This window comes from Ceratosolen solmsi, unplaced genomic scaffold, assembly GCF_000503995.2.
Source record: "Ceratosolen solmsi marchali unplaced genomic scaffold, CerSol_1.0 scaffold29, whole genome shotgun sequence".
In the NCBI taxonomy this organism is placed as follows: domain Eukaryota; kingdom Metazoa; phylum Arthropoda; class Insecta; order Hymenoptera; family Agaonidae; genus Ceratosolen; species Ceratosolen solmsi.
Window position 1 is genome coordinate 11,889,731 of NW_011948417.1, and position 25,016 is coordinate 11,914,746.

Consider the following 25,016-nt stretch of genomic DNA (forward strand, 5'->3'; position numbering starts at 1 on the left):
GAGGCGCCGTACGCAGCAATATCTGCAGACTAAGATGAAGTGCCACCAAAAGCGCACCTGCAGAGCCTTCAACGTAAGCAATAAGACAATACCAAGGCAAATTCAAGCTACTGGCACGTTCCACTGCACAAGGAAGCACGGGGGTTTACGACCTTGTTCTTCTACGTGTATAACACCACCACCAAATGCATTACATATAGAGGACCAGAAGGCTACGCCCTTCTACCTGTACATGCAACGCACATTACAGCTCTGTGGCAATAGCAATACAAAACTCAAGAAACGAAGGCATTCAAGCATAAACTAAAAATCATTATAATCCAACTAATGCAATTATCGCAATAAACTAAAACAAATACCAAATCTATTTATTGTTGAATACATGCACTATTCTGTCCACTTGCCCACAATCCTCCCTTCCACCATCTGGGAGTTTACACCTAACTCTAGATATTTGACCCTCCTAGCCCGGTACTCTATTTTTAGACACTTATATTATATAATGTGAATCTAAAAAAATAAACAAGGTGAAAATGATTTTTTTTATAATATATATAACCATAAATAAATTAATCACGTTTTCAAACAGTTTATAACTTTCATCATAATGTTTTGAAATATATTTTATATGCAAGCAAAATAGACCAAACATCAAGATTTATTGTACCGGTTCACATTAAAATTTCTATTAATTCATATTACTTAAATATGAAATATTTTTAAAATATTTTAATTTGAATCATAAAAATATTATAAAAGTTTATTTTCCTTAGTATAATGTAATATAATATATCTTATTCCAGAAATGTAATTATTTGTTTGAATTTATACATTATATAAAAACATATAAATTATTTGTATGTATTTACATATTAAACTTATTTCTAATCTAATTGTACGAGATTTCATACAATATACCCTTGAATTGGATGACACATGAAAGAGTTATCCTAATATTTATTATTTTATTTTTAATAAAAATTAATTTATAAACCCTTTAAATTATATTATGTTAAAGTATGCGAGCAAAATAAACTGTTAGTAATACAATTCATTCGTATTTACTATTCTTGAAATTAATATCATAATACCCTGTGTCATATAATATAGAAATTAAACATTTTCATGTTAAATGTTTAATTTAAGATATTTTATTTAAGATATTCTGATATCAAGAGTAAAAATAATAGAATAAAAATGAAAATTTTTTAAATAAAAATAGATCATGTCAAATATTATTACATACGATTTTTATCTTGCACATTCAACAATTGAACACTTAACAGTTTCTTCTGAATATTTATTTATTAACACTCGTGCTTATATCTTGTAAAATTATGGGAATGTTGTGAAATTTAAGATCATTCTACTCTCTTCCTCTGGATAACTTGTATGATAAATTAATTTTCTATACAATTATAGTAATTATTTCTTCTGTTTGATAATTGTTTGTGATAGCATTTCAAAAAGAAATTTTTTTAATATTAATTTATCTGATTGTAATAAAATGAAAAGATTATATACGAGTAGAATAGAATATTTATTATTGTTAATAATATATAATACAGAATCAATAATAAATATAATAAAGTTTATTAAACTAGCAAACTTGTCGAATAAAACGCTTAAGCCAAAATATTTAAGCTTGCTTTCTGACTATATATCGGATTGTGTTGTTTCATTTCCTAGAGGATCTGAGGAAGAATTATAAATTTTTTTTTCGATCATTTACTACTTACTGATTACTCAAATCTAATTACTAAATAAGATGATTCACTATAATCAATAGTTCTAAAGTTATTATCTAAAGCAATTAATTTAAAAAATCGTTGGTACAAATAATTATAAAAATTATATTTATATTAAAGTATCAACAATAAGTAAATACAAAACATCAATTTAATTCATTATTTAACTTATTAAGTGGCCTTCCATCGATTTTTCGTTAATGCAGATGAAAAAAATAAATAATAAAATAATAAATAGTAAATTTATTGCTTAATAACAAGTATATTCAAGTTCTAGTTGACTTCATAAGAACTTTTAAGACGTTGAGCAAATTTTTAGTAATTTACAATGAAATGTATCAATCAAAATATTAAATAAATGCATCCATAATATTTCTGAAAAAATTTAGGGTGTAGGTCTTTAGATTTATAGATTATATATAAGTACAATTACATTAATTGTAAAATTTCAGATATTTTCAACCCTAATTCTGTATTTCTATTCATAATAAAATAATCAATTATAAAAATAAATAATAAATAACATTATAATAAACAATAGCACTAGTAGAGATGAACGATTTATAATGTTTTCTAAGTTTTAGATGATAAAGTTAAAATAAAAATATATGTAAATATATATTGATTTAAACAAATTAAGTCATAAGTGATACAATATTTTCTAAGTTATAACAAAAGAAATTTTATTTGATTATTAAAATACAATTATTCAATATATTTTTTTAAGGTATAACATTATTGCTATAATATTGTTAATTATTAATAGAATATATTATTGAAAAAACTCCAATTTTAACAGTTCTATATTTTTCTAATAATACAGTTTTAACTGTTATATTTAACTATTTTATATTTGCGAAGTACATATTTTCTTACTTTGCTATAAGAATTTCTAACACTATATCAGTTTTTGCCTTATAATAATCTGAAATTTTATTATATACTCACTCAAAAGCCAATTTTACTAGAAATTTGAATTATCAAATTAAACAGTATTAAGTATTATATAATTTGAAACAGAATAAATTTATTACTTATTATTGTTTTAAAAGTATGAATTAAACCAAAATATAAATAAAACATACAGTAAATCATGAAATAGATCCAGTGCACTTTAAAATCTACATTGTTACAAGAGAATTATTTATTTAAGCTAGTTTTACGTAATAGATTAATAATAAATTATATATAAAAATTATAAATAAATAATGTTAAATAATTTTTGGTTCTATACCAATTATACTGATGAATATGTATTACTGATGAATAATATCATATAATATACTAATATAAATATGAAATTTTAGTTAGTAAAATCATTTTTTATAATTTGTCATAATTAAAATACATATAAATAAATTTTAATAAATTGTAATATAATTTATTTTTATGTTGAAAAAAATTATAAATGCTATAATTGGCTTTATTACAATAAAAATTTATATAATACAAATAGAAAATTTTAACAAATTCTCTACTCAAATTAATAACAAATTCAGTTTAAAAATAAATTAAGAAAGTGAATAGGAATATAAATATTGCCTTAATAACATTTTTTCACAACATTAACTGTATACAAAAGAAGTAATTGTAATTAAAGAGAGTGAAATTCAATAAAACAATTGCTTGTAAAGAAATTAAATACTTAATTAATTATAATGATGTAATATAAGTTTTAACTTTTTATGAATCTGAAATAATTAAGTATTTTCAATTCGAATATATTAATTTAATGTTATTACTCACTATTTATCGTTGGAACTGACTGATCCATTGTAATATTTGGAAGTGGTAAATTAGTGCTGAAATAAATATAAAATAGAACTTTTAAAAATGAAAATAACAATAGTAATAATAATAATTATTATTATAGTAGTAACTTTCATTTTAGCTTAATTAAGAACTGACTTTTTTAGTATTATATTTTACAATAGAGTAAGTTAAATAACATTAAAAATTAATATAATTTATTATTTTAATTATAGAAATAATTAAACTAAAAATCTAATACTTAACATGACATAAGAAATAATAAAATATTATCTCTTAAAAATGAACTGTATCTATTATAAAATTGTTTTAAATAAATTTACTGATATAAAAATTAATCGTATCAAATTATTTTTAAATTACAGATGATAATATTAACTATGTTCGTCAGTGTTATAACATGTTGATTCAAATTCGAAAATGTTTAAATAAAATTAAATATCTGTTTTTTGTCAAAAAAATATTATAAGATATATTTATTTTAATATTTTTTGTTTCTATTTGTCAATTCAAATTTTTTATTGGCACAAGTAACACGAGCTAATAAATTTATAAATAATGAAAACAAATGTTATAATAAATTTTAAAATCTTACAAATTTATAACTTTAATTTATAGTTTTAAACAAATTACAAAATTATAGTATCTAAAAATTCACATAAAATAGATATTTTATGTGAATAAATGAATGTGAATAAGAAATAGATATTTTAATTCGCTTTTTTTTAAATAGTAATTTAATTTCAAAGACATTTATCCAATTATTATAAATACCAGTGCGCAATCAAATTTGTTTATGCATAAAATATACATAATAAATATATTTTTAATTTTTAAAAGATATATTTCAAATTTTTTTTTATATTTTATGCACACAATAGTATAAACAAATATATAAATATCTATTTATTTATGTATGTACTAAAAAGTATATATTAGAATATTTAATGAAAGATTTAAAAATTATTTTATTAATTTATTAAAAAATATATATATACGCACACTAGTAGAAAGATTAATTTCAGTATAAATTAATTTTAATGTAATGTTAAAATTTCGAATTTATATTGACAATATGCAATATATTCTTTATTTAATAATAAAAATAAGATAAGAATAACTTTTTTATTATTATTTAGAATAGTTAAAAAAATTTAATTATATAGTTTATAATTATAATCTTATTAATAATACAAAGTTATATTTTTTGTATAATATTTTACTACAACATTTTTTTTAAATATATACAAAATACATTTTATGAACTATTTAAATAAATGTAAGGAGAGATTAACAAAAATAATAGACTAATAATTAAATGATTAATATAATAAATAAATAAATCATAAATGATATTTAAAAAATTTCAGTTTAGTTAAGGTGGTAAAATTTAAAAAAATATAAATAATACTTATAAGTAATAAAATTAACTTGAGAAAATCCTGAAGGGTTCTGATTAATTAAATTAGATAAGTAGGATTAACTGTACTTTGAGAAGGGAAAATTCAACTGCAACACAATGTATCGTGTGACAATACAAAGCGCCATCATTGAGCTATTGTTAACAACTTCATTGCAATTCAGACATTACCAAATTTATTATAATTTAGCACATTCATTAAAACATTTTTGAGTCGTTCTCAATATATTAATGGAAGTCAATTATCAAAATTTATTAGAAATCATAAAATTAATGCAAACAAGAGATTGGAAAGATACAACCAAATTTTACTTTACAATAAAAAAGAAAAAATAGCACGAAACTAGTTTTTTTTAATAAATTACCTAATCTACTTTTAAGTTTTAGTTCTTTTCTGATTATGTCGAGACAATTTTCAGAAATATTTTCTTTTGTAAATTTAATGAATATAACAATAACTTTTGAAACTTTTTAAATCAAAATTAGTCTATTTAATTACGCAGACAATTAATGATGACTATATTCGAAAAATCTCATAATCTGTGAATTGTAAAATAAATATAGAAAATGTAAAGAGTATTCAAAATAAAAAAAATGTATCAAATTTTAATAATGTTAAAATACAAGCCTCAATTTCTGAGAAAAACTTTTTTATAGTGATAATAAGTTATTTAGTTGTGAAGAAACGAATAATATAAAAAAATAATATTAATCTAAAAAGGTGTCTTAATTTAAAACATAAAAGATGTAAGCAAATTTTATACGATTTCAGTGATGTAAAAGTAATATGAAGTAATATATAGCTATTGATAATATCGATAAAATGGTTAGTAATATATCCTATCACAAGATGAACGAAATAATTTAAATAAAATACTAACAAATCAAAAAAAAAAAAAAAAATTCGAAAAAATAATTCTGTATTCAGGCCCATCTCGTTTTATGTAAACACCCATTTATGTCAAATATGAAGCTATATCAATATAATTGTTTCTCTAATATATGATTACATTGATAAATTTGGAGGAAAAACTTATTTTCTATTTTTCAATTTTAAATTGAATTTATATCAATTACTTATGCATCGTAGTCAATGAAAACTTTTAAGAAATAATAATGGATTCATTTAATTCAAGAATTTTATCCAAAAAATTTTCACATATTAAAAGATAGGAGTTTCACAATACTATAATTAGTTTTTAGGGTAGTAAAAAAAGTTAATTGTAACCCCAATCTATCAAAATATAAAATGTTACTTCACTATTTCAGAATATAAATTTTATTTGAAACGTTCTAATCAGAATGAAATAAAATCAGTATTTTCGCTAAAACACGGACACCGACTAACATAAAATAAATGCGTTAATATATTAATCGTCTAGTGCATACGCTAGTGTTGTCGATGAAACTTATTGCAATAAAATATTGTTTAAAGTAGAGGCCAAAATATTCATAATCATAGAAATAAAAAAGATATAAATTTGATATTTTTCCTTGAGAAAATAACTCCATACAAATGTGTTATATAAATAATGAAGTATTTATGTTTATATAACATTAATTATATTCTAATGCATAGATGCTTAAAAATTTTAATCCATTTTCACATTTTGTAAGGGTAACCACAATACAGAATGATCAAATGTGTATTATAAATGAGTTATTAGAGCTCAATAGTTCAATTTCATTTTAATTTATTATTGAGTATATATTACACTGAATAACAACAAAAACCTTTATCAAATTGATCAGAATCTAGAAAGATGATTATATATATTGTAAATGAATGAAATGTTTTAATTACAAATTCCAATGAATATTCTAAAAAATTAATTTTGTACAGGTAACATAATTATTTATTCTATTAACTAGATTTAAAATTTGAAAATGTATAATATAATTCATTTTTATGAATGTAAAAATGTGTAAGAATGTATTTGTATATAAATGCATTATAAGCTGGTTATTAATTTTTTAAATATTACTTAAATTTCAATGTATATTAAGATATTTTTTTTATATCAATTTATATATTTTAAAAGTGCCTTTATTAAAAGTTTATTGTATAATATCTAAAAAATATTCGAAAAAATATATATTAAAATTTTAATTTACAGAATAACTAAAAGATAAATTATAGTACCTATGAATTATTTTTCCATTTTCATAAATATAATTTATATATGTATGTATACAGACGTTATTATGATGATGAACATTTGGTAAATATTGGATAAACACATAATTTTATTCCAAACCATTATATTGGGCTCTTATATTATACCACTTATTATGAAAGAACAGTATTGTAAATAATACTCAAGATATATTTTAATTTTTAATTTAATATGCTTTTTGAGTTATATGTACTGGTAAATTGGTTTTTATACTATCCACTACCAAATATATCTACCAAGATATTACCATATACATATTATTAATATTTTACAAATAGTTTATTAGTAAAAATTAAATAGTAGTGTAAAATAATATGTAGTTTTTAAATATTTAATTAGATAATTATAAATATTTAATAAATGAAAATATAAATTTTAAATTAAAATCATTTAATAAATATTTCAATTTCTTTAACAATCTTATTTTTTATACATTTTATTTAAAAAATATCTATAATCATAAAATAATAATAATTCATATAAAATATAATATTTGATAATTATTTTAAAAAATTAATTCATTAATATTCTAAGCCATATACTCAAAAAATGGTTTAAAATACTTAAATTACTTTGAAGTATACTTTTTTTACTTGTATTAAATTATTTGATTTTAAATTAATTTTAATATTAAAAACTTATTAATTAATAATTATTTAATAAAAATGATTGACTTTCAAATTATATAATCATGTATGAAATAATATTTATAAATAAATATAAATAATATACTATATAATATTAAAAAATAAATTAAAATTATATAAATTAAATAAAAAAAATTATTTTGTTCATATTTTGACAATAGCTACCATGTAAATAAAAATAATGTATCTAGAATGCTTATAATTATTAAAAAATAATAATTCACATATAATTTTCAATTATTATTAGTCGAATCACTTTTAAATATAATAAAATAAAAATTCAGTAGGTATATTAGAAATGATTGTATAAATAAAATTAAGTAAAGTTTCATAAAAACACTTCTTTATAAAAGAATTTATAATTTATATACAAATAAAAATTAGTTAATAAAATTAAATAGACGAAAAAAACTTTAGATACAAAAGATATTTTCAAAAAAACTAAACATTTGAACTATATAAATATCATACAAAAGTTGTGAGTAAATGAAAAAGTAGATTTTTTAACCTGAATTTAAATATCTTTATGTTCTTTTATCATTCATTAATGCGTAAATATAACGGCCAATCGTATAAAGGGTGAAAGAAAGGCTAACAAGATCCAGGTTAATTTTTGGTACATATTACCAATCTTATGAAACACACCAGCTAAAAAGAACTTACATATCAAAGTAATTGATGGAGGCCATGGTATCATCTGAAAAATTCGCCATGATGACAGTAAATTATCCTTTTGATTTTACTTTTTAAAATACCAGACTTTAAAAGAAAGAACATATACATAAATACACAAAACAAACCGCCCAAGTCCACGCGCGTGATTATAACCATTCGACGTTCTACAAGATTTAAGGTTGAGGGTATATATAAACTACAAAATATACATAGATAAAGACTCAAAAGATGTTTATTATATTCATTTTGTGACTAAGTTGAGTATTTTACTCCATCTTCTTATCAAGGCTAGTACTTTTTCATTTATAAAATTTAATTACGTTTTTAATTTCATTTATTCTATCTCAGATTTTTGTAAACAAAATTATATGTGATCAATAAGTTGCTAATAAGCATTTAAATTATTTACATTATTTTAAACGACAATTTTTTTTAATTAATAGAATCATAAAAAATTTTTATTTTAACTTTATTTTTTTCCATTGCAAAACATTTATTATATATAAATAATTTTATATTATTTATAAAAATAAAAATTAAAGTTTTAATCTAAAAGTAGATATATATATATATATATATATATTAATATTATTAAATCTAACAGGGAGATATATAAGCATATATTTTTCGAATGAAATAAAATTTAATGATATAGTCACAGTCATGACATAGTCAAATCTAATATGTATGAACAACAAAAGAACGTAATAATCTAATTTTGACTAAATTTAGTCAAAGTTTAACTTTATTGGCTTCCAAGGATATGTTCAGTGTAAAATTCGAGCCATGAGAGACAATTATTGATCATATAATTATTGACAGTAATGATTATGTGATTGATTATAAATTATATTTCAAACAGTAAATTTGTGTTTTGATTTTTGTTAGACTATGATTGTAATGAATATATTGCAAATAAAAAATTAATCATTTTAATATCGGTCTGAAATGAAAATTTCATTTTCATTATATCATATGTGTGTTGCTTCGATTGATGAGATAATTATATGATGAGAGTAAATAAATTAATATAATATGATTTTAAATGAATTTAAATTAAGAAATACATAAATATAAATGTTATAATATTCATTGAATGATAAAATATTTAAAATATTTAAAATAATTAATCATTTATTTTATATTCGCTATTACCTATAAATAAATAGAAAAATGATATATTTAAAAAAAAAATTTGATCATTTTTATCAATATATATTTATGTACTCAAACGAAATCTATATTAAATTATGCATTTTTATAAGATTTCATCTTAAATTTTTAATGTCTATACAATCGGTAGGTTCACTATCTATGTTCTAATTTAAAAATCTAAATATACTATTTATTAAAATATGTTGTATCTTTATATGACTGATTATTATGAGGGATATTAAATATTAAGAATAAGCTATATTTTAAATTTTTATTTTCATGTAAAGAAAATGCGATTATGAACTATCAATCTTAATAACCTAATAATGTAGCTAGTAAATATTATTTCATAACAATCAATATTTCTCTTTTATCAAGCCCGAGTAGGCTACACATTAAATATTTCCTTTATAGTAATTATAATTATTTTTAATAATTATATTAATAAAGCACTTATTTATACGTTTTGATATATACAAATTGACTAGAAAGTATTATTAATTTATATTTAAAATATTTGAAATATAGTATTCTGAATTTCAAGATATTTTTTATTCGTCAAGTTAAACATATCCAGTAATCTAATTCATCTGTGGTTCATGGACTCATGTATTCAAATAATATAAATTGTAATGTGCTTAATATTTCATATTAAAAGTTGCATAAAAGAATTCTGTTTTTATGTAATATTTTTTATATTAATTTCAGAACAAAATTTTTAATACAACATTAATTAAATAAAACTGAACATATGATATTTCAAAGGTTATATCACATATAAATAAATATCTAATCTTCAATCCCGATAAATACAAAAAAAATGTTATTAATAAGTTTTATAAATACAAAATAGATTTGTAAAGTATTATAATTATGAAATTTTCTAATTTATTTAAGATATTTAAACTGAATTTTAATTTGCAATTAAAATGGGTAATATAAAATTCTAAAATATAAATGATCAAGTTTATACATAGAAATAATAAAATGTACGTTGTAAACTGTTTAGAGTTCAACAAATACAAAGTATAAACTAAAAGATGAAATACAAAAGTTAATAGAAAATGAAGAAGTTAAGCCAAAAAAGCATCCAGGAATCATAAAAAAAAATATTGAAGTACCAAAATGGATTATTGAACTAATACAGCTGAATATAAAAGGTATAACTATTTCATTTTTATTATATCACTAAAATTATATAATTTTTATTAATTATTGTACTTTAACAATATCACATATATTTAATATAGAAATTAATAGAAATGAAATTTATAAAGAAAGTATAAAATTAGCAAATTATTTATTTAGTAGACAACTTCCATTAGAACATACAGAAATTAATAAAAAATACTTGAATATAGAACAAAAATTATTACAATTAAATAATGAAAGACAAGATTTATTAGAAGAAGAATTTCAAACACAACGCAAATTACTTAAGGGAAAGGTATTACATAAATTAAAGAGCAATGTGTATGCTTGGAAACCAATAGAATATAATAATATTAAAAGTTTAATATATATGGCTACTCGTAGTATACCTGAGTATTTTGTGTTAACTACAATTTTTAATGAAATAAAGGCTAGAGATGCTTTTTTTAATCCACAAACAATGTTTGATTTTGGATCTGGAGTTGGATCTACTTTGTGGTAAACAATAAAATTAATCTGTATATATATATATATTCATATAGTATAAATTGGAAGACCGAAGTTTGAACAACTACAAAATTTGATAATCCAATAGTTTCCATCAATGGATTGATTGAAATTAACCTCAGTAAAAAAAAAATTATTTTTAACTTTTTGTATAATTTTATGTTATACCATGTAAAAAAAGTGTCAAATACAAGAAATATATTTTAATTTGATAATTTAAATTATAAATATGAACTCAAAGTATTTTATAAATATTAAATTTAACACAATGAAAATATGAGTACCTTAATAATAAAACTCATATTTCAAATTTTGTTTGTTATAATAAAAATTTATTATTAAAAAATTTTTACAAATCCAATATTTCATTAATTGATTAAACATAAATATTTTATATAGGGTTGCAATGCAAACTTGGACAAATATTAATGAATACATGGGTATAGATATTTCCAATGAAATGAATGAGCTTTCTAAAAGAATTATAAAAAAATCACCTTTAAAAATAAAAGATGTTTTTCATCGCCAATATCTTCCTGTGTCTAATGTGAGAACTTCAATATATAATAAATATGACATTAAATATTTAATTTAATTATTTAAATCTAATTAGTGTTTATTTAAAATTTTAGTTAAAATATGATCTTATTGTAAGTGCATATTCTTTTATGGAATTACCAAATACAAGGCAACGTTTAGAAGTGATAACAAAGTTATGGAAAAAAACTAGAAAATATTTAGTTATTGTTGAACAGGGCACAAATAATGGTTTCAAGGAAATTATGTTTTTTTATTAATTCGTATTTTTTTTTTAAATAAAAATGTTAATTTTTTTGTTTTTGTTAATAGGTTATAAACGAAGCTCGGGAATTTATTAATCAAATAAATAAAAATATTCAGGAAAAATACTTCATTTTTGCACCTGTAAGATAACTAATACTTGTTTATTTTTATCAATAAATTATTATATTAATGAAAATTGTGGACTTAGAAAGTATTTATTTCACTATTTTGTTCAGCATATTTTTTAGACGATAATTTATGCATATTCTTTTTTTTTTAATGATTAAGTATAAAAATAATTTTTCTGATTGAATCATTGCTCTTATAGGAATAGGGCTTTTATTTATTTTTTTTATTCTCAAATTAAATTCGAATTATTTAAACAGTATATATATTTATTAAGTTACTGTATTTAAAGGGCTATATAAAAACAATTTCATATTATACTATTGAATGTATATTTATTTTAATCATTTATACATTACTTACTTTAAGAGAAATAATTTTTGTTAATACAGTTAATGTTTTTTTTTTTAAATAAAATTCATGTTTATATCTGTAAAATATTGTTATGTATAAAATATTTTATTGTAAATCAATTATGCTATATTATATATTAATTGTATTTAATTTTCAGTGTCCACATTCAAATAAATGTCCAAGGTATATTGAAAATCGAACTCCATGTAATTTTTTAAATCAATATTTACCACTGCAATTTTCAGGCTTTTCTAAACATAAATTAGAATTTTTTTCATACATAGTATTTAAGAAAGGTATGCATATAATAATGATACGTAGTTTTAAATATTTCAATAATCACTGTTTTATAAATTACTTCTTATGTTTGTTTATGTTTATCATTTATATATTTATTCTAAAAGCGTATTATAAATAATTTGAATATTTACTATAATTTCAGTATATTTTAGTCTTATATATATAATTCAATGTATTTTAATCTTTTTTAAAACAATAATTGAATGATGAAGGAAAATATGAAAAAGTCCATATTTTTAGTTTCATGTTTATATAATAAATGCAACCAGTTAAATGATTGTACTAAATTTATTTAATATTAATATATCTAAAAATTTTAGGTGAAGCTACAGAGAATGATAGTTGGTATCGAGTAGTAAGAAATAGTATTATTCATAAGAATCATGTTCAATGCAATTTATGTACATCAAATGGACAACTAAAACAAATAGTTTTTAAAAAGAAATATGAAAAGTAAAAAATATTTATAATTTCCATAGTAGAGAAAAAAATAAAATAATTATAATAAAAAATTTATTGATATTAAAAATTTTTCCGTTTATCTATATATTATATAGTTTAAAAACAAATTTTTAAATTAGTTATTATGTATTTTAATATTTGTTAAAACTTTTATATTTTTTCAGATCTTTATATAAGTATGCTAAAAGAACTGGTTGGGGTGATCGATTACCAATAGAACCAAACTTCACATCAAACTTATGTTCTGAAAACAAATAATAAATTAAATTCTGAAGTTTTATAAATATAAATTTGTTTATTTACCTTTAGTTACATTAGTGATGAATTAAAATTAAATTGATTTAAATAAATTTTATTTTAATATGTACTTAAATTTTCAAAATTTAAAAATAATCAAATTAACGTTTTCTCATTATTTTTAGATTTTTTTCTTTACACATATACAATAGCCACTTTGTAAATCTGTCCAGTCACTTTTATATTTTTTATATTACAATTAATCCTGTTAAAATAAATAAATATATTAAGTATTCAATAAAAATATTTTTTAAAAAGTTTAAAATAAGTAAAAAATATTAATTTAAATACGTTGAAATTTTTATATCCAAAAAAAAGTTTTGTATGATTTCTCATTTATATTAATATTAAGTACAAATAAGATTTGTACTGCTATTACTATATTATTACAACAAAACCAATAAAATATTTTACACAATTGCATCATTTCAAAATTACACTCTAGTATAAATACTGTGAATTTTATGTTTTTCAACTAAAATGAAATTTATTTAAAGTCACATATTTTTCGATTCATTTGAAAAATATAGTGTATATGCTTCCACATTGTTATAAATCAACTAATAAATTATATTTAACGGTTAAAATAAATTAAAATCATTTATTATAAATTTTAAATGTAAAGTCCAGAGTATACTTTCTAAAAAAATGTGCATATATTGTGTATAAGTATATATAGATTTACATGATCTTATATGTATAATTCATATGCGATTAAATTAAATTATAAATTAAATTTAATTTTTTAAATCAAATTTAAAAATAAATTAAATTATAAATCAGTATTAATTCAAGGTTGTAATAAAAAATTATCTAAAATATTTTATAATATTATTAAATAGTTCTATTAATTTTAGTAAATTATATTTATATCCAATTAGCTACATACTCGAATTTTTACTTGATTTTCTAATCAACAATGATTATAAAAATACTACTATTTTTTTAAAAAACTGGCACATTTTGGCAACAAATTGGAACTTTATAATAGTAGTGTATACTTGATAATAAAACCTTTTAATTAAATTGTACATTAAAAAATGTTAATTGAAACATGTCAAATTTTTGGTCTAAATTATATAAATATTTATATACAATTTTTAAACAATGTTTAAAATCTAGAAGATAGAAGATAGAAGATTATTATATTAAAATCACAAAATTATAGATATTTTGTATTTATATATGAAATTTAATGGAAGGATCAGTATATGAATGTAAATATATTACTGTGGCACTTATTCCAATTTAGTTTCATTGTCACTGAATGGCACGCACTCAGTCATCTTCACAGTTTTTTGAAAATTTTTTGTTCTCACAAGGTTTTCTTCTTTTTCAGTCTCTTCACCTTCTTCATCCGCTTCATCTTTCACTTCCACATTTTCCTCTTGTTCTTCTAAAAGCTTTTTACGTGCAAGTTGAACAGCCTCCCATTCACGATAATGACCTTTTCTTTTTGCTTCAAATATTTTTCTCCTTTCTATATAATATAATTTATTCATTAATTACAGAATAAAATAGTGCAATATTTTTATAAAACTGAAAAAATATATGATATTACTTATATTATATTAAAATTAACAAACATTATATTTTTATTACTTTTAAGAAAAGCTTTATCACACCTGAACTTCTAAAATTAATTTTAATAATACGAACATGTTTATGTGATGAAAAATATTGTACCTCTTTCTTCTGGTGTCTCTTCATCATCATCTTCACTTGATTCTTCAAATATTTTTGGTTTTATATTTTGAGCTAATCTAAAATAATAAACAAATGATGATTCAATAATTATAAATGAACACGTAAAATTTAAATATTTATTTAATTAAACTAATTTACATAATAAACACATAATATATTAATATAAGAAACTAATCAAACTTATTTTGACAACAAAAATTAATCATCTATGATTTATTAATGTTCTATTTATTACATTCTAATATTTCAAGTATCCTGTTACTTAACTGTTCTAATTTTATTTTAAAACCTTACTTTGATGATACAGCAGAAGAATCAAGATAATCATTTTGATTTTTGATGCCTTCAAAGTTATATGGAGTTTTAGGTTCTTCAATTTTCATATGACCATAATCTTTATCCATTGGATGTAATGTTGCTATAATATTCATTTCATCCCACTTTGTTTCTTTTGTTGCCCTTCAAAAATATTGATATTGTGTAAAATATTAATTCTGTACAACAGCAAACACAAGTATTTTTACTAATTTACATTAGTATTCAATATTTAACACTAAATATTCCATTATATTAACATTGTATTAAATTACAAGTAATATTTATTGATAACTAAAAATGTAATATTAATACAAAATATTTAGTAGCTTTTGATTTCATAAATTGGAATATAATTAAGTAGTAGAATAACATGATACATTTATTGAGTTAGTATGAAAGATTTATATTTATAGTAATCTACAAAAATTAATGCAATGTAAGTAGTGATTGAGAACATTACCTTGGATTTTCTTGGTTATCGAAACTACTAGATGTTTTCAAGATTCCCTTAGAGGGGCGTTTACCCAAATTTTCTGCCATTTCTTATGCTCGAATATAAAAGTATAAAAGTACAATGTTGGATACAATGTAATTTCTGATTTACCTGTTACATTTACATTACTTTTGCCCTTCCATTTGTTCATAAATTATCACCTTATTATAACTCTGAAATTGTAATTTAATAAGATTGAATTCGGGCTCGATAATATTTCCTTCTGTTTTCTATTTTGAGAGAAAAATAAAAAAAAAGAAGTTGAAAAGATATTCGGGTAAACAAAAAGGTTAAAAATAAAATATCTGTTTTCGAAATTGAAAGTCAGAGACAAAATAGATTAAATAGGTATATAACACAAATTTAAAAATCAATACTTGGGATAAAGTATCGTCAAAAAATATTTTTGACGCTGTAAATTACGTTAAAATAAGTTATTTAAACATAAATGATTAATTAGGAATTTATAAGTATATTATATTTTTCATTCAAATAAAGTAAAAACTACATTAACTTATTGTAAAATTATTCAATTGTAACAATTTTATTAAATTTTTTTTAAATCGAATGTTATCTTTTATCATTGCATAGTCAATGGTTCCAACGTCATGTTTTTTATATTATTACCTATGGTCATTGTTATTTATGTTCCATATGTCTTAATTTGTTATTTTGTTTAAAATTGTGTATATAATATTAAATTTATTAGAAAAAATGACGAATCTTCGAGAAAAGCAAATAGGTAAATTAACTGTGGAATTTTTTATTCAATGTTTAACTTTAATTAATTCATACATATTTATTATATTTATAATAAGTATAATTAGTTTCAAATTTGTATATTATAGTTCTATTATAGTTTTTTATACTATAATTACTATAAATGTAAATAAAATACTACTTTTATAATCTTGTAATGCTTGTTAACTAAATTTATATTAAAATCTATTTTTATGATGTCTAAAATGTAATAATTATATTAACTGAATTTATTTTAATTTTATATTTCTATATATAAAATAATTTTTGAATAAAACAAATTAAATTATTATATTATATTTTTGTTGTTATAGTTTTATATAAATTACATAGACATATTTTATTAATAAATTTTATATATTATTAAGTGCATATTGTTATAGGAGCTTTAAAACAAATGATAAATTTAAATGATCCTGAATTAAAGCCAGAAGGAGCAATACCTGTTTGGAAAGTGTTAATTTATGATCGCCTAGGGCAAGATATTATATCTCCATTAATATCAATAAAGGAACTTAGAGAACTTGGAGTTACTCTTCATATGTATGACTTAAATATATAATAAGTTTTAATAAAAATTGTTTTTTTTATAAATCTATAAATAAATTTTGTAAATAATTAATATATTATCCCATTGTTTATAGGAGAAAAATATTATAAATAAAGATATAACAAATTTTATTATAACTTTTCTCAATTTTACAGGCAATTACATACAGATAGAGATGCAATACCTGAAGTTCCAGCAATTTATTTTTGTGCTCCAACTGATGAAAATATTGTACGTATTGGTCAAGATTTACAAAATAACTTGTATGATGTTTATCACATGAATTTTATATCACCAATATTAAGACATAGAATGGAAGACTTAGCTACTGCTGCATTGATGGCTGGAGCAGTTGCTAATATTCATAAAGTATAATAGTTTAAGAAAAATTAATAATAAACAAAAAATCTCTAATTTCATATTTTCTTAATAATTTACTTTCAGGTATTTGACCAATATCTTGATTTTATTACATTAGAAGATGATCTTTTCATTTTACGTCATCAACATAGCGATATCATTTCTTATCATGGTATGAATCATAAAAATAGAAATAAATCGTTAAATGAATAAAAAAAATGAATATATAACTACAATATTTTCTAATATTTAAAATTAAGTATATTTAACATTTAAATTTTTTAATTATAATAAACATTTATGTAGCCTTAAATCGAGGAGAAATAAAAGATACCGAGATGGATCTATTAATGGATATTATTGTAGACAGCCTTTTTTCAGTCTTTGTAACATTAGGAACTGTACCTATTATTAGGTGTCCTAGAGGTAACGCTGCAGAAATGGTCTCTAGAAAGCTTGATACAAAATTAAGAGAAAATATCTGGGACTCTAGAAATACATTATTTCAAGGTGAAGGTATTAGGACTAATTATTTCAGGTAAATAATAAATATAATATCGAAATACTTTTTGTTAAAATATTTATTTTTCAATAATTTTTTATGTAACACTGTAGTTTTTAAAATTAGTTTTAAGCCAAATAATATATCAACATTTTATTAATGTTTCTAATACAGTCCTTTTATAGTAAAAATATTACAGATTTTAGTTTTTATAGTTTTTACATTGTTAATTTTTATAAAATATTCTTATCTTCATTTATTTATTTCTACTATTAAATCAATAATGAAATGAAATTATATTAATTTAAGCCCTATTACTATTAAAATGTAAAATACTTTTTGTATTCAGTTTTCAGAGACCAGTAATGATAATTTTGGATCGCAGTGTAGATATGGCAACTGCATTTCATCATACATGGACTTATCAGGCACTAGCTCACGATGTGTTGGAATTATCTCTAAATAGACTTGTTGTGGAAGAGAGTGCAGGCAAGTCACCGACAGGAGGAGCACGTTCTAAGACCAGAGCCTGTGAACTTGATAGTTCGGATAAATTTTGGTCAATGCATAAAGGTAGTCCCTTTCCTCGTGTTGCTGAAGCAATTCAAGAGGAATTAGAACATTATCGTTCTTTTGAACAGAAAGTAAAAAAGTTAAAATCGTCTATGGTCTGTATAAATGATATAAAGTAATAACATTTTTATTTAGTTTGTTATATTGTAAATTATGTAAGAATATATATTTAAAATTCTATAAAGTAAATAATTTTATATCAGTATTTAATTGAAAACCAGCAATAATTTCATATATATATGTATCATTTTAATTCTTTGCTTTAAATATGAAACTTACAATATTATTTTTATATAACAATAATTATGATTATAATAAAAATAATTATATTATGTAACATTATAATATATTATTATCTATAAATCCTTTAAAATTTTTTATAAATATCAATATTAATGTACTTACTACAATACATATTTCTGTACATAATATTTGCATAAAATGAGATTATTTTTTATTATTATTTTCAATTAAATAATAAAAATTAACTAAAACATTCTATATAATACTTAATTTAATATCATAGTAAATCTAATAATAAATTACAAATTTTAAAGTACTTGGATAACTTTTACAATTTAATTTTTAATCATTTTAAAAATCTATAATTTTTTTAGGGTATAGATAATGGGAGTGATGCTGCAGTATCAATGGTTTCAGATAACACAGCTAAGTTAACTAGTGCTATAAACTCTTTACCCCAATTGTTGGAAATGAAACGCTTGATTGATATGCATACAACTGTAGCAACTGGTAAATGAATAATATTAATTGTTATAATACATATTTTATATAATTTTATTTTATTGCTGTAGGTATATTGAATTCGATAAAATTTCGCCGGTTAGATACTTTTTTTGAACTTGAAGAAAAAATTATGAGTAAGCAAACGTTAGATAGAAGTGTTTTAGATGTAATTAATGATCCAGATTGTGGTGTACTTGAAGATAAATTACGTCTTTTTATTATTTACTATCTTTGCATAAATTTAACTGATGCTGAATATAATAAACATGAAGTAGCATTACTGAACATTGGGTGTGATTTAAGTCCATTAACGTATCTTAAAAGATGGAGGTAAATATTAAAATTTATTTTAATATATACAATATATTTTTAAATTGACTATGAATAAAGTAAAATATGACTATAAACTTATAGAAATTATATGAGAATGACAGGTGTCCAAAACAGCTATGAAGGTGGTGGTACAAAAACTGTTAGTATGTTTTCTAAGTTAATGAACCAAGGTTCTTCTTTTGTAATGGAAGGTGTTAAAAATCTTGTTATTAAAAGACATGTAAGTTAAAATAAAACAAGTATATCTATACATTTTCATTTCTTTTATTAATTAATAACAAAATTAGTCCAATATAAGTATATTTTCAGAATTTACCTGTTACTAGAATAGTTGATGAACTAATAGAAATGAAACAATCTTTACAAACTGATGATTATTATTACTTTGATCCTAAACAATTAAAACATTCAGACCAAGTTCCTAAGAATCGAACAGTATTTCAAGATGCAATAGTTTTCATTGTTGGAGGTGGTAATTACATAGAATATCAAAACTTAATGGATTATGTGAAGGTAATTATTTTAAAGTAACATTTCTTATTGAATTGAAATACATTATCAAACATTTTTTTTATAATATATTCATTTTAATTATACATATGATGATGTTCACTTGAGCTATAATTAACATTTTAATAAATTTGGTTATTAAATTATTAAAATATAAAACTCATACAATTCTTACAAATAATACCTAAACCGATTATTTTAAAAATCATTTTATAAGTGATTTGAAAAAATGACTACATTAAATAATTATTCATTATTTCAGCAAAAGAATGGAGGTGTTACAAATAAACGGATTATTTATGGTTCAACTACACTTACAAATGCCAGGCAATTTCTTAAACAACTCTCTCTTTTGGGGCAAGAGACACATTAATTATTTGTACAAGATACAGTTAAATAAAAATTTTAAAGATATTTTTTATGTGTATCCATTTTTATGTGAATTACATTATTTTAAATTATAAATATAGTGATTAAATTATCTTAAATTTAATTTTATTTCAATTAAAATGTTCTAATTTAGTTGCTTTAAAAATGATCAATATTTAAAACATTAAAAAATTAAAATATTTTAATTTCTTATTTTAATTACAAATGTTTATATTAAAAATAAATTTTAACCAATAATTAATTATCTTCCTTGGCTTTAGGCTCTAAAATCTGACGACCTAAAATATCTAATTTTATTTGTTTACATTCTGATTCTTGTTCATCTGAACTGCACTCACTGTCACTTGAATTATCATAAGAACCCAAACCTGGTAATATTGCTATACACTTGAGGGCACCAGTTTCTAATTGAGGATTTTTTACAAAACATTGTGAGTCATCTAATTTATTTTCTGTAATACTATTTTCTACTTCAGAAAGTCTTCTTTTTGTTCCTTGCATTGAATTAATAAACTCTATATAAAAAATACAAATTTTAATATATTTGAAATAGTAAACGCTATGTCAAATAATTAATATTGATTTTTGCATTGATTTAATTATCCATATCAATATTAAATAGTTATTTTACAAGTAAATTTTTATAAAAAAATTAGAAACCAAAAGATGTGATTTGTATCTCAAATTTAAGAACAATTCACATTAAAATAAACCATAATTGGTAATGATAAATAAATTCTTTACTTGAAAAAATTATGGAGTTTTAATTTTTTATATTTTATCTATTTATTTAATTAGAAATTATATGAATGTTTATGTACTTACTATTTTCTGTTTTGATAGATTTTTTTACAATCACTCCAGCCAATAATCGTAACTGGGAATTTTTATTTCTAAAACAAAATTAGATTTCATTTATATTTAAGAATTATATATTTATATATTTATTAGATTACCCAGAAGCTGTAGATTTATTATTACTATGGGGTTGTTTTAGTTCTTGTTTTAATCTTTCATCTATAGATTTTTCTTGCAAAGAAGCAACTGCTGCTTTAAAATCTTTCATTTCTTTTTCATCTTCTAAATTTTTTTTACGCTCTTCTTCAATTTTTGTTCTATCAACTAAATCAAGAAATTCTATTTCATCATCATCAAGACCTTTTATCATATTTTCTATAATAACATTAAACAAATTGATAGATAATAACAATAAATTTATAATCAATATTTATATTCTATAATTCTTAATAATTAATTATATTTTCTTTAAAAAATTTACAAAATAATAAATTATACATATCAATATATATAACATATATTTATTAAAAATATCAAAAATATAATAGATGATATAACATAAAAATCTTCATATACAATGATAAAAATAAAACTATTTAAATAATGATTATTTAACTATATTATTTTTATAATAATTAATTATTAAATTGCAAAATTTTAATATAAATAGCAATATACATTGTAATTGTAAATTGTTTAAAAATTATTTTTTAATTATATATTCATAAAAAAAAATTAATTTATTATATTGAAATAAAAATTGTAATAATTTAGTTTTAATATTGAACAATTTTATTTTCATTATTAAATAATGAGGAACTTAAAAATTTTTACTATAATTTAATTTCTATTTAAATAATATTAAATAAAACTAAAACTAATTAGCTAAATAATATTTAATTCATACTGAGTTTATGTGCTTCTTCATATTCTGAATCCCGTTTATTTTTCTGTTCCTGCAACCTATCATATAAACATCTTGAATCACAAACTTCTTCGGGTGCTTCTATATACAATGACCAAAATAAAATCAAATATGTTTAAAGTAACAAATCTTAAGTAAAATAATGAACATTATTTTAAAATGATTTTGAATCTAACCTAAAGGTTGATCAACTGATCTAACTTTTTCCCATTCTTCCTGTCGTCTTTTCCGTTGTTCTGTAATTTCAGTCTCGGAAATAAATCTTGAACTCATTTTAATTATATTAAATAAAAAATATGAAGTTAAACGTTACTCAATTTACAAAAAATGCTCAATAATCAAGTAATATGTTTTTATTTTTTAGGTTATAATTTTCTAACTATATTTACTAATTATCATTTTACATAAATAACATAAAACATAAATATTATTTTTAAAAATACTTATAATTATACGACTAATGAATTGTAAAAATATTTATATATTGTTGCTTTGTATGTTTGAGTATATTGGTTTGCTGTTTAATACAATATTTTTTTTCGATGTTTAAGACTTTACTGATTCTTAGAAAAAACACAGTTTAGCAGTAAGATAAAGATAACGATGTTGCTTGAATCTAATACCACATTTTTATTACTATAAATTAGTAATTGTTTAAAATTGATTTAAGTAGTTTTATAGATGGAAAATGTAGAAAAAATTGAACATAGAGTTACGTATAACGTTCAGTGTGATTTAAAGATCACATTCCGGATAGCTTATTATTTTTAAAGGTGGCGCAACTAATATTTTAGATTCCCCGCTTTAATTTAAATATTTTATATTATATTAGTCTAATTTAGTAATAAAATAACTAAAATGTTACTTGGTTCTTATTATATTAAATATATTGTTTAATAAAATATTTAAATATATTCCAAAAAAGTTATATAACCTATAATTAATAATTTTTTATTTTCTCTTATACTATTGATTTGATGTCGTTTACATTAACTAAATAAATAATTATAAAACTTACAATAAAACTACATTTTAAAAAATCCTATGTGTTAATTAAGTCAAAGAATTTATTAATACAAAGTTTTGCAATATGATAAAAATATAAAACAATAATAGGCAATATTTAACTCCAAACATATAGCTAGAAATAAAAGTGTAAATGTAGTAGCAGAATTGAAGTTGATGTATTTATAATCTAATATAGTATTTTATTTCAACTTTGCTTTATAATTATTAAAAAAAATAGTGTAATAATATCAATGGGTATTCATTGCTGAACACTGATATTTTAAAACAATCAAACAATTACATATTTATCCTCAACGACTCCTGATGATTTAATTGATGGGCATAAAAGTCTATAAAAGTAGAATAAATTGATAATCCTATGATGCAGTTAGAACTTTATTGGATTTTTATGCAAAAAAATTAGTTGTTTTTTTTTATCAAAATAAACTATTAATATGATATCTGAATCTATTAAAATTGTGAATGTTTTAATTTATATTCAATATTTTATTAAATAAAAGTTAGTTTAAAATTAATTATAAAATAATTTAGCAAAAAAATAAAACTGAAATTTATGAACCATGTATTTAATAAATGTTACACAACTTTTCCAGTAATGTTTATCAGTTAATTTTTAAAAATAAAATTTTTTCAATATTGAAATAAAATTCATTTTCTCATTATATTTCCTTTTAAAAAATATTTTCATGTTTTAGATAAAAAGTAGATGTAATCTAATTTATTGATCTACAACTCAAATTATTATAGATATTTTGAATTACTTAATTTTCACATTATTCAAGAAAAAAATTAAAATTTTGTAATACTGATAACATAGTTTGATTAAATTTATAAAAATCGTAAACAAAAATTAAAAGAAAATATAAATTCAGTTATATAAATTAGTTTCACTTAATCATATTCATATATAAAGAATAACACATTCATATATAAAGAATATTAAACATTTAAAAATTATAGGAATTTTGAATTTTAAATAGAATATAAATTTATTTGTAGTAAATAATGTGTGTAATAAATGAAAAAAAATGTTTCTTTAATGTCAACATCTATAAAATTTACTAATCAATTGCATTTTATTTTGAAAATTATAATTTTACAATTTATTATTTAGAATTTTGTTAATTGTATAAATTCAAAAAATTCATATAAACATTTTTTTGTAATTTTTAATATATTTTAGAATAAGCCATTCTTATATTAAGAATATTGACACAAAGTTAGTTTTTAAACATAAATTGTATACAAAAATGTATGGCATTTATTGTAATATCAATATTTAATTATTTAAATATATATTCCAAAATTAAAATTGTTTATAACAGTTTAATACAAATCTCTTTTGTAATGCAATTAAATTGTAATAACATTTATAACTAAAATTTATTAATGACTATTGGTTTTCTTAATTTGTTGATATATTAATGAATTTCAAAATACTATTTATTA

General features: G+C 20.0%; 6 protein-coding genes across 7 annotated transcripts in view; 2 read left to right on the forward strand and 4 right to left on the reverse strand.

Moving 5' to 3' along the window:
* The window catches only part of cnn (phosphodiesterase 4D interacting protein centrosomin), a 24,179-nt gene extending 15,704 nt beyond the window's left edge, over window positions 1-8,475 (reverse strand). The window contains exons 1-2 of the mRNA XM_011496842.1: window positions 8,426-8,475; window positions 3,495-3,550 (exon numbers count right to left, since the gene is read on the reverse strand). Of these exons, the coding sequence (XP_011495144.1) occupies window positions 3,495-3,550; window positions 8,426-8,475 (106 nt within the window). The remainder of the gene's footprint in view (window positions 1-3,494; window positions 3,551-8,425) is intronic.
* Window positions 8,476-11,034: 2,559 nt separating this feature from the next.
* On the forward strand, window positions 11,035-13,562 carry LOC105360067 (methyltransferase-like protein 17, mitochondrial). Its single transcript, XM_011496843.1, has 7 exons — window positions 11,035-11,242; window positions 11,651-11,798; window positions 11,884-12,027; window positions 12,101-12,175; window positions 12,672-12,810; window positions 13,105-13,267; window positions 13,441-13,562. The coding sequence occupies exons 1-7, from the start codon at window positions 11,115-11,117 to the stop codon at window positions 13,532-13,534; spliced, it is 891 nt and encodes a 296-aa protein (XP_011495145.1). The 5' UTR covers window positions 11,035-11,114; the 3' UTR covers window positions 13,535-13,562.
* Window positions 13,563-14,737: 1,175 nt separating this feature from the next.
* Window positions 14,738-16,388, reverse strand: LOC105359913 (protein phosphatase inhibitor 2). The gene is made up of 4 exons (XM_011496673.1): window positions 16,059-16,388; window positions 15,575-15,739; window positions 15,260-15,336; window positions 14,738-15,053 (listed from the first exon to the last, which is right to left on the reverse strand). Exons 1-4 carry the CDS (start codon window positions 16,136-16,138, stop codon window positions 14,812-14,814), a joined length of 564 nt encoding a protein of 187 aa, XP_011494975.1. The 5' UTR covers window positions 16,139-16,388; the 3' UTR covers window positions 14,738-14,811.
* Window positions 16,389-16,742: 354 nt separating this feature from the next.
* On the forward strand, window positions 16,743-20,849 carry Slh (sec1 family domain containing Slh). Of its 2 annotated transcripts, none has more exons than XM_011496674.1 (11): window positions 16,743-16,833; window positions 17,234-17,393; window positions 17,556-17,769; window positions 17,845-17,932; window positions 18,067-18,298; window positions 18,612-18,930; window positions 19,453-19,588; window positions 19,651-19,912; window positions 19,997-20,135; window positions 20,225-20,428; window positions 20,688-20,849. In XM_011496674.1, exons 1-11 carry the CDS (start codon window positions 16,806-16,808, stop codon window positions 20,796-20,798), a joined length of 1,893 nt encoding a protein of 630 aa, XP_011494976.1. In that variant the 5' UTR covers window positions 16,743-16,805; the 3' UTR covers window positions 20,799-20,849. The 2 variants fall into 2 exon arrangements, with proteins under 2 accessions (XP_011494976.1, XP_011494977.1); XM_011496675.1 differs by having other exon boundaries at window positions 17,556-17,631.
* Window positions 20,850-21,002: 153 nt separating this feature from the next.
* On the reverse strand, window positions 21,003-22,875 carry LOC105359916 (protein FAM192A). The gene is made up of 6 exons (XM_011496676.1): window positions 22,852-22,875; window positions 22,715-22,774; window positions 22,521-22,619; window positions 21,772-21,988; window positions 21,641-21,708; window positions 21,003-21,330 (listed from the first exon to the last, which is right to left on the reverse strand). The coding sequence occupies exons 4-6, from the start codon at window positions 21,981-21,983 to the stop codon at window positions 21,053-21,055; spliced, it is 558 nt and encodes a 185-aa protein (XP_011494978.1). The 5' UTR covers window positions 21,984-21,988; window positions 22,521-22,619; window positions 22,715-22,774; window positions 22,852-22,875; the 3' UTR covers window positions 21,003-21,052.
* A 2,097-nt stretch (window positions 22,876-24,972) lies between these two features.
* The window catches only part of Idh3g (Isocitrate dehydrogenase (NAD(+)) 3 non-catalytic subunit gamma), a 1,929-nt gene continuing 1,885 nt past the window's right edge, over window positions 24,973-25,016 (reverse strand). Inside the window, 1 exon segment of the mRNA XM_011496677.1 lies at window positions 24,973-25,016. This exon segment is cut by the window's right edge and continues 396 nt beyond it. Within this exon segment, the coding sequence (XP_011494979.1) occupies window positions 24,973-25,016 (44 nt within the window).

Coding starts and splice junctions, on each gene's coding strand:
- LOC105360067 (XM_011496843.1), top strand. CDS start 11,115: ATGGCTACTCGTAGTATACCTGAGTATTTTGTGTTAACTACAATTTTT. Junction 12,811..13,104: donor ATACATAGTATTTAAGAAAG/GTATGCATATAA, acceptor TGTACTAAATTT/ATTTAATATTAATATATCTA. Junction 13,268..13,440: donor TTTAAAAAGAAATATGAAAA/GTAAAAAATATT, acceptor ATATTTTTTCAG/ATCTTTATATAAGTATGCTA.
- Slh (XM_011496674.1), top strand. CDS start 16,806: ATGACGAATCTTCGAGAAAAGCAAATAG. Junction 17,394..17,555: donor CTTGGAGTTACTCTTCATAT/GTATGACTTAAA, acceptor TCAATTTTACAG/GCAATTACATACAGATAGAG. Junction 20,136..20,224: donor ATCTTGTTATTAAAAGACAT/GTAAGTTAAAAT, acceptor GTATATTTTCAG/AATTTACCTGTTACTAGAAT.
- LOC105359916 (XM_011496676.1), bottom strand. CDS start 21,983: ATGATAAAAGGTCTTGATGATGATGAAATAGAATTTCTTGATTTAGTT. Junction 21,709..21,771: donor AATAAATCTACAGCTTCTGG/GTAATCTAATAA, acceptor ATTTTGTTTTAG/AAATAAAAATTCCCAGTTAC. Junction 21,331..21,640: donor ATCTATCAAAACAGAAAATA/GTAAGTACATAA, acceptor TTTTTTATATAG/AGTTTATTAATTCAATGCAA.
- LOC105359913 (XM_011496673.1), bottom strand. CDS start 16,138: ATGGCAGAAAATTTGGGTAAACGCCCCTCTAAGGGAATCTTGAAAACA. Junction 15,740..16,058: donor GATAACCAAGAAAATCCAAG/GTAATGTTCTCA, acceptor ATATTTTTGAAG/GGCAACAAAAGAAACAAAGT. Junction 15,054..15,259: donor AGAGACACCAGAAGAAAGAG/GTACAATATTTT, acceptor TATATTATATAG/AAAGGAGAAAAATATTTGAA.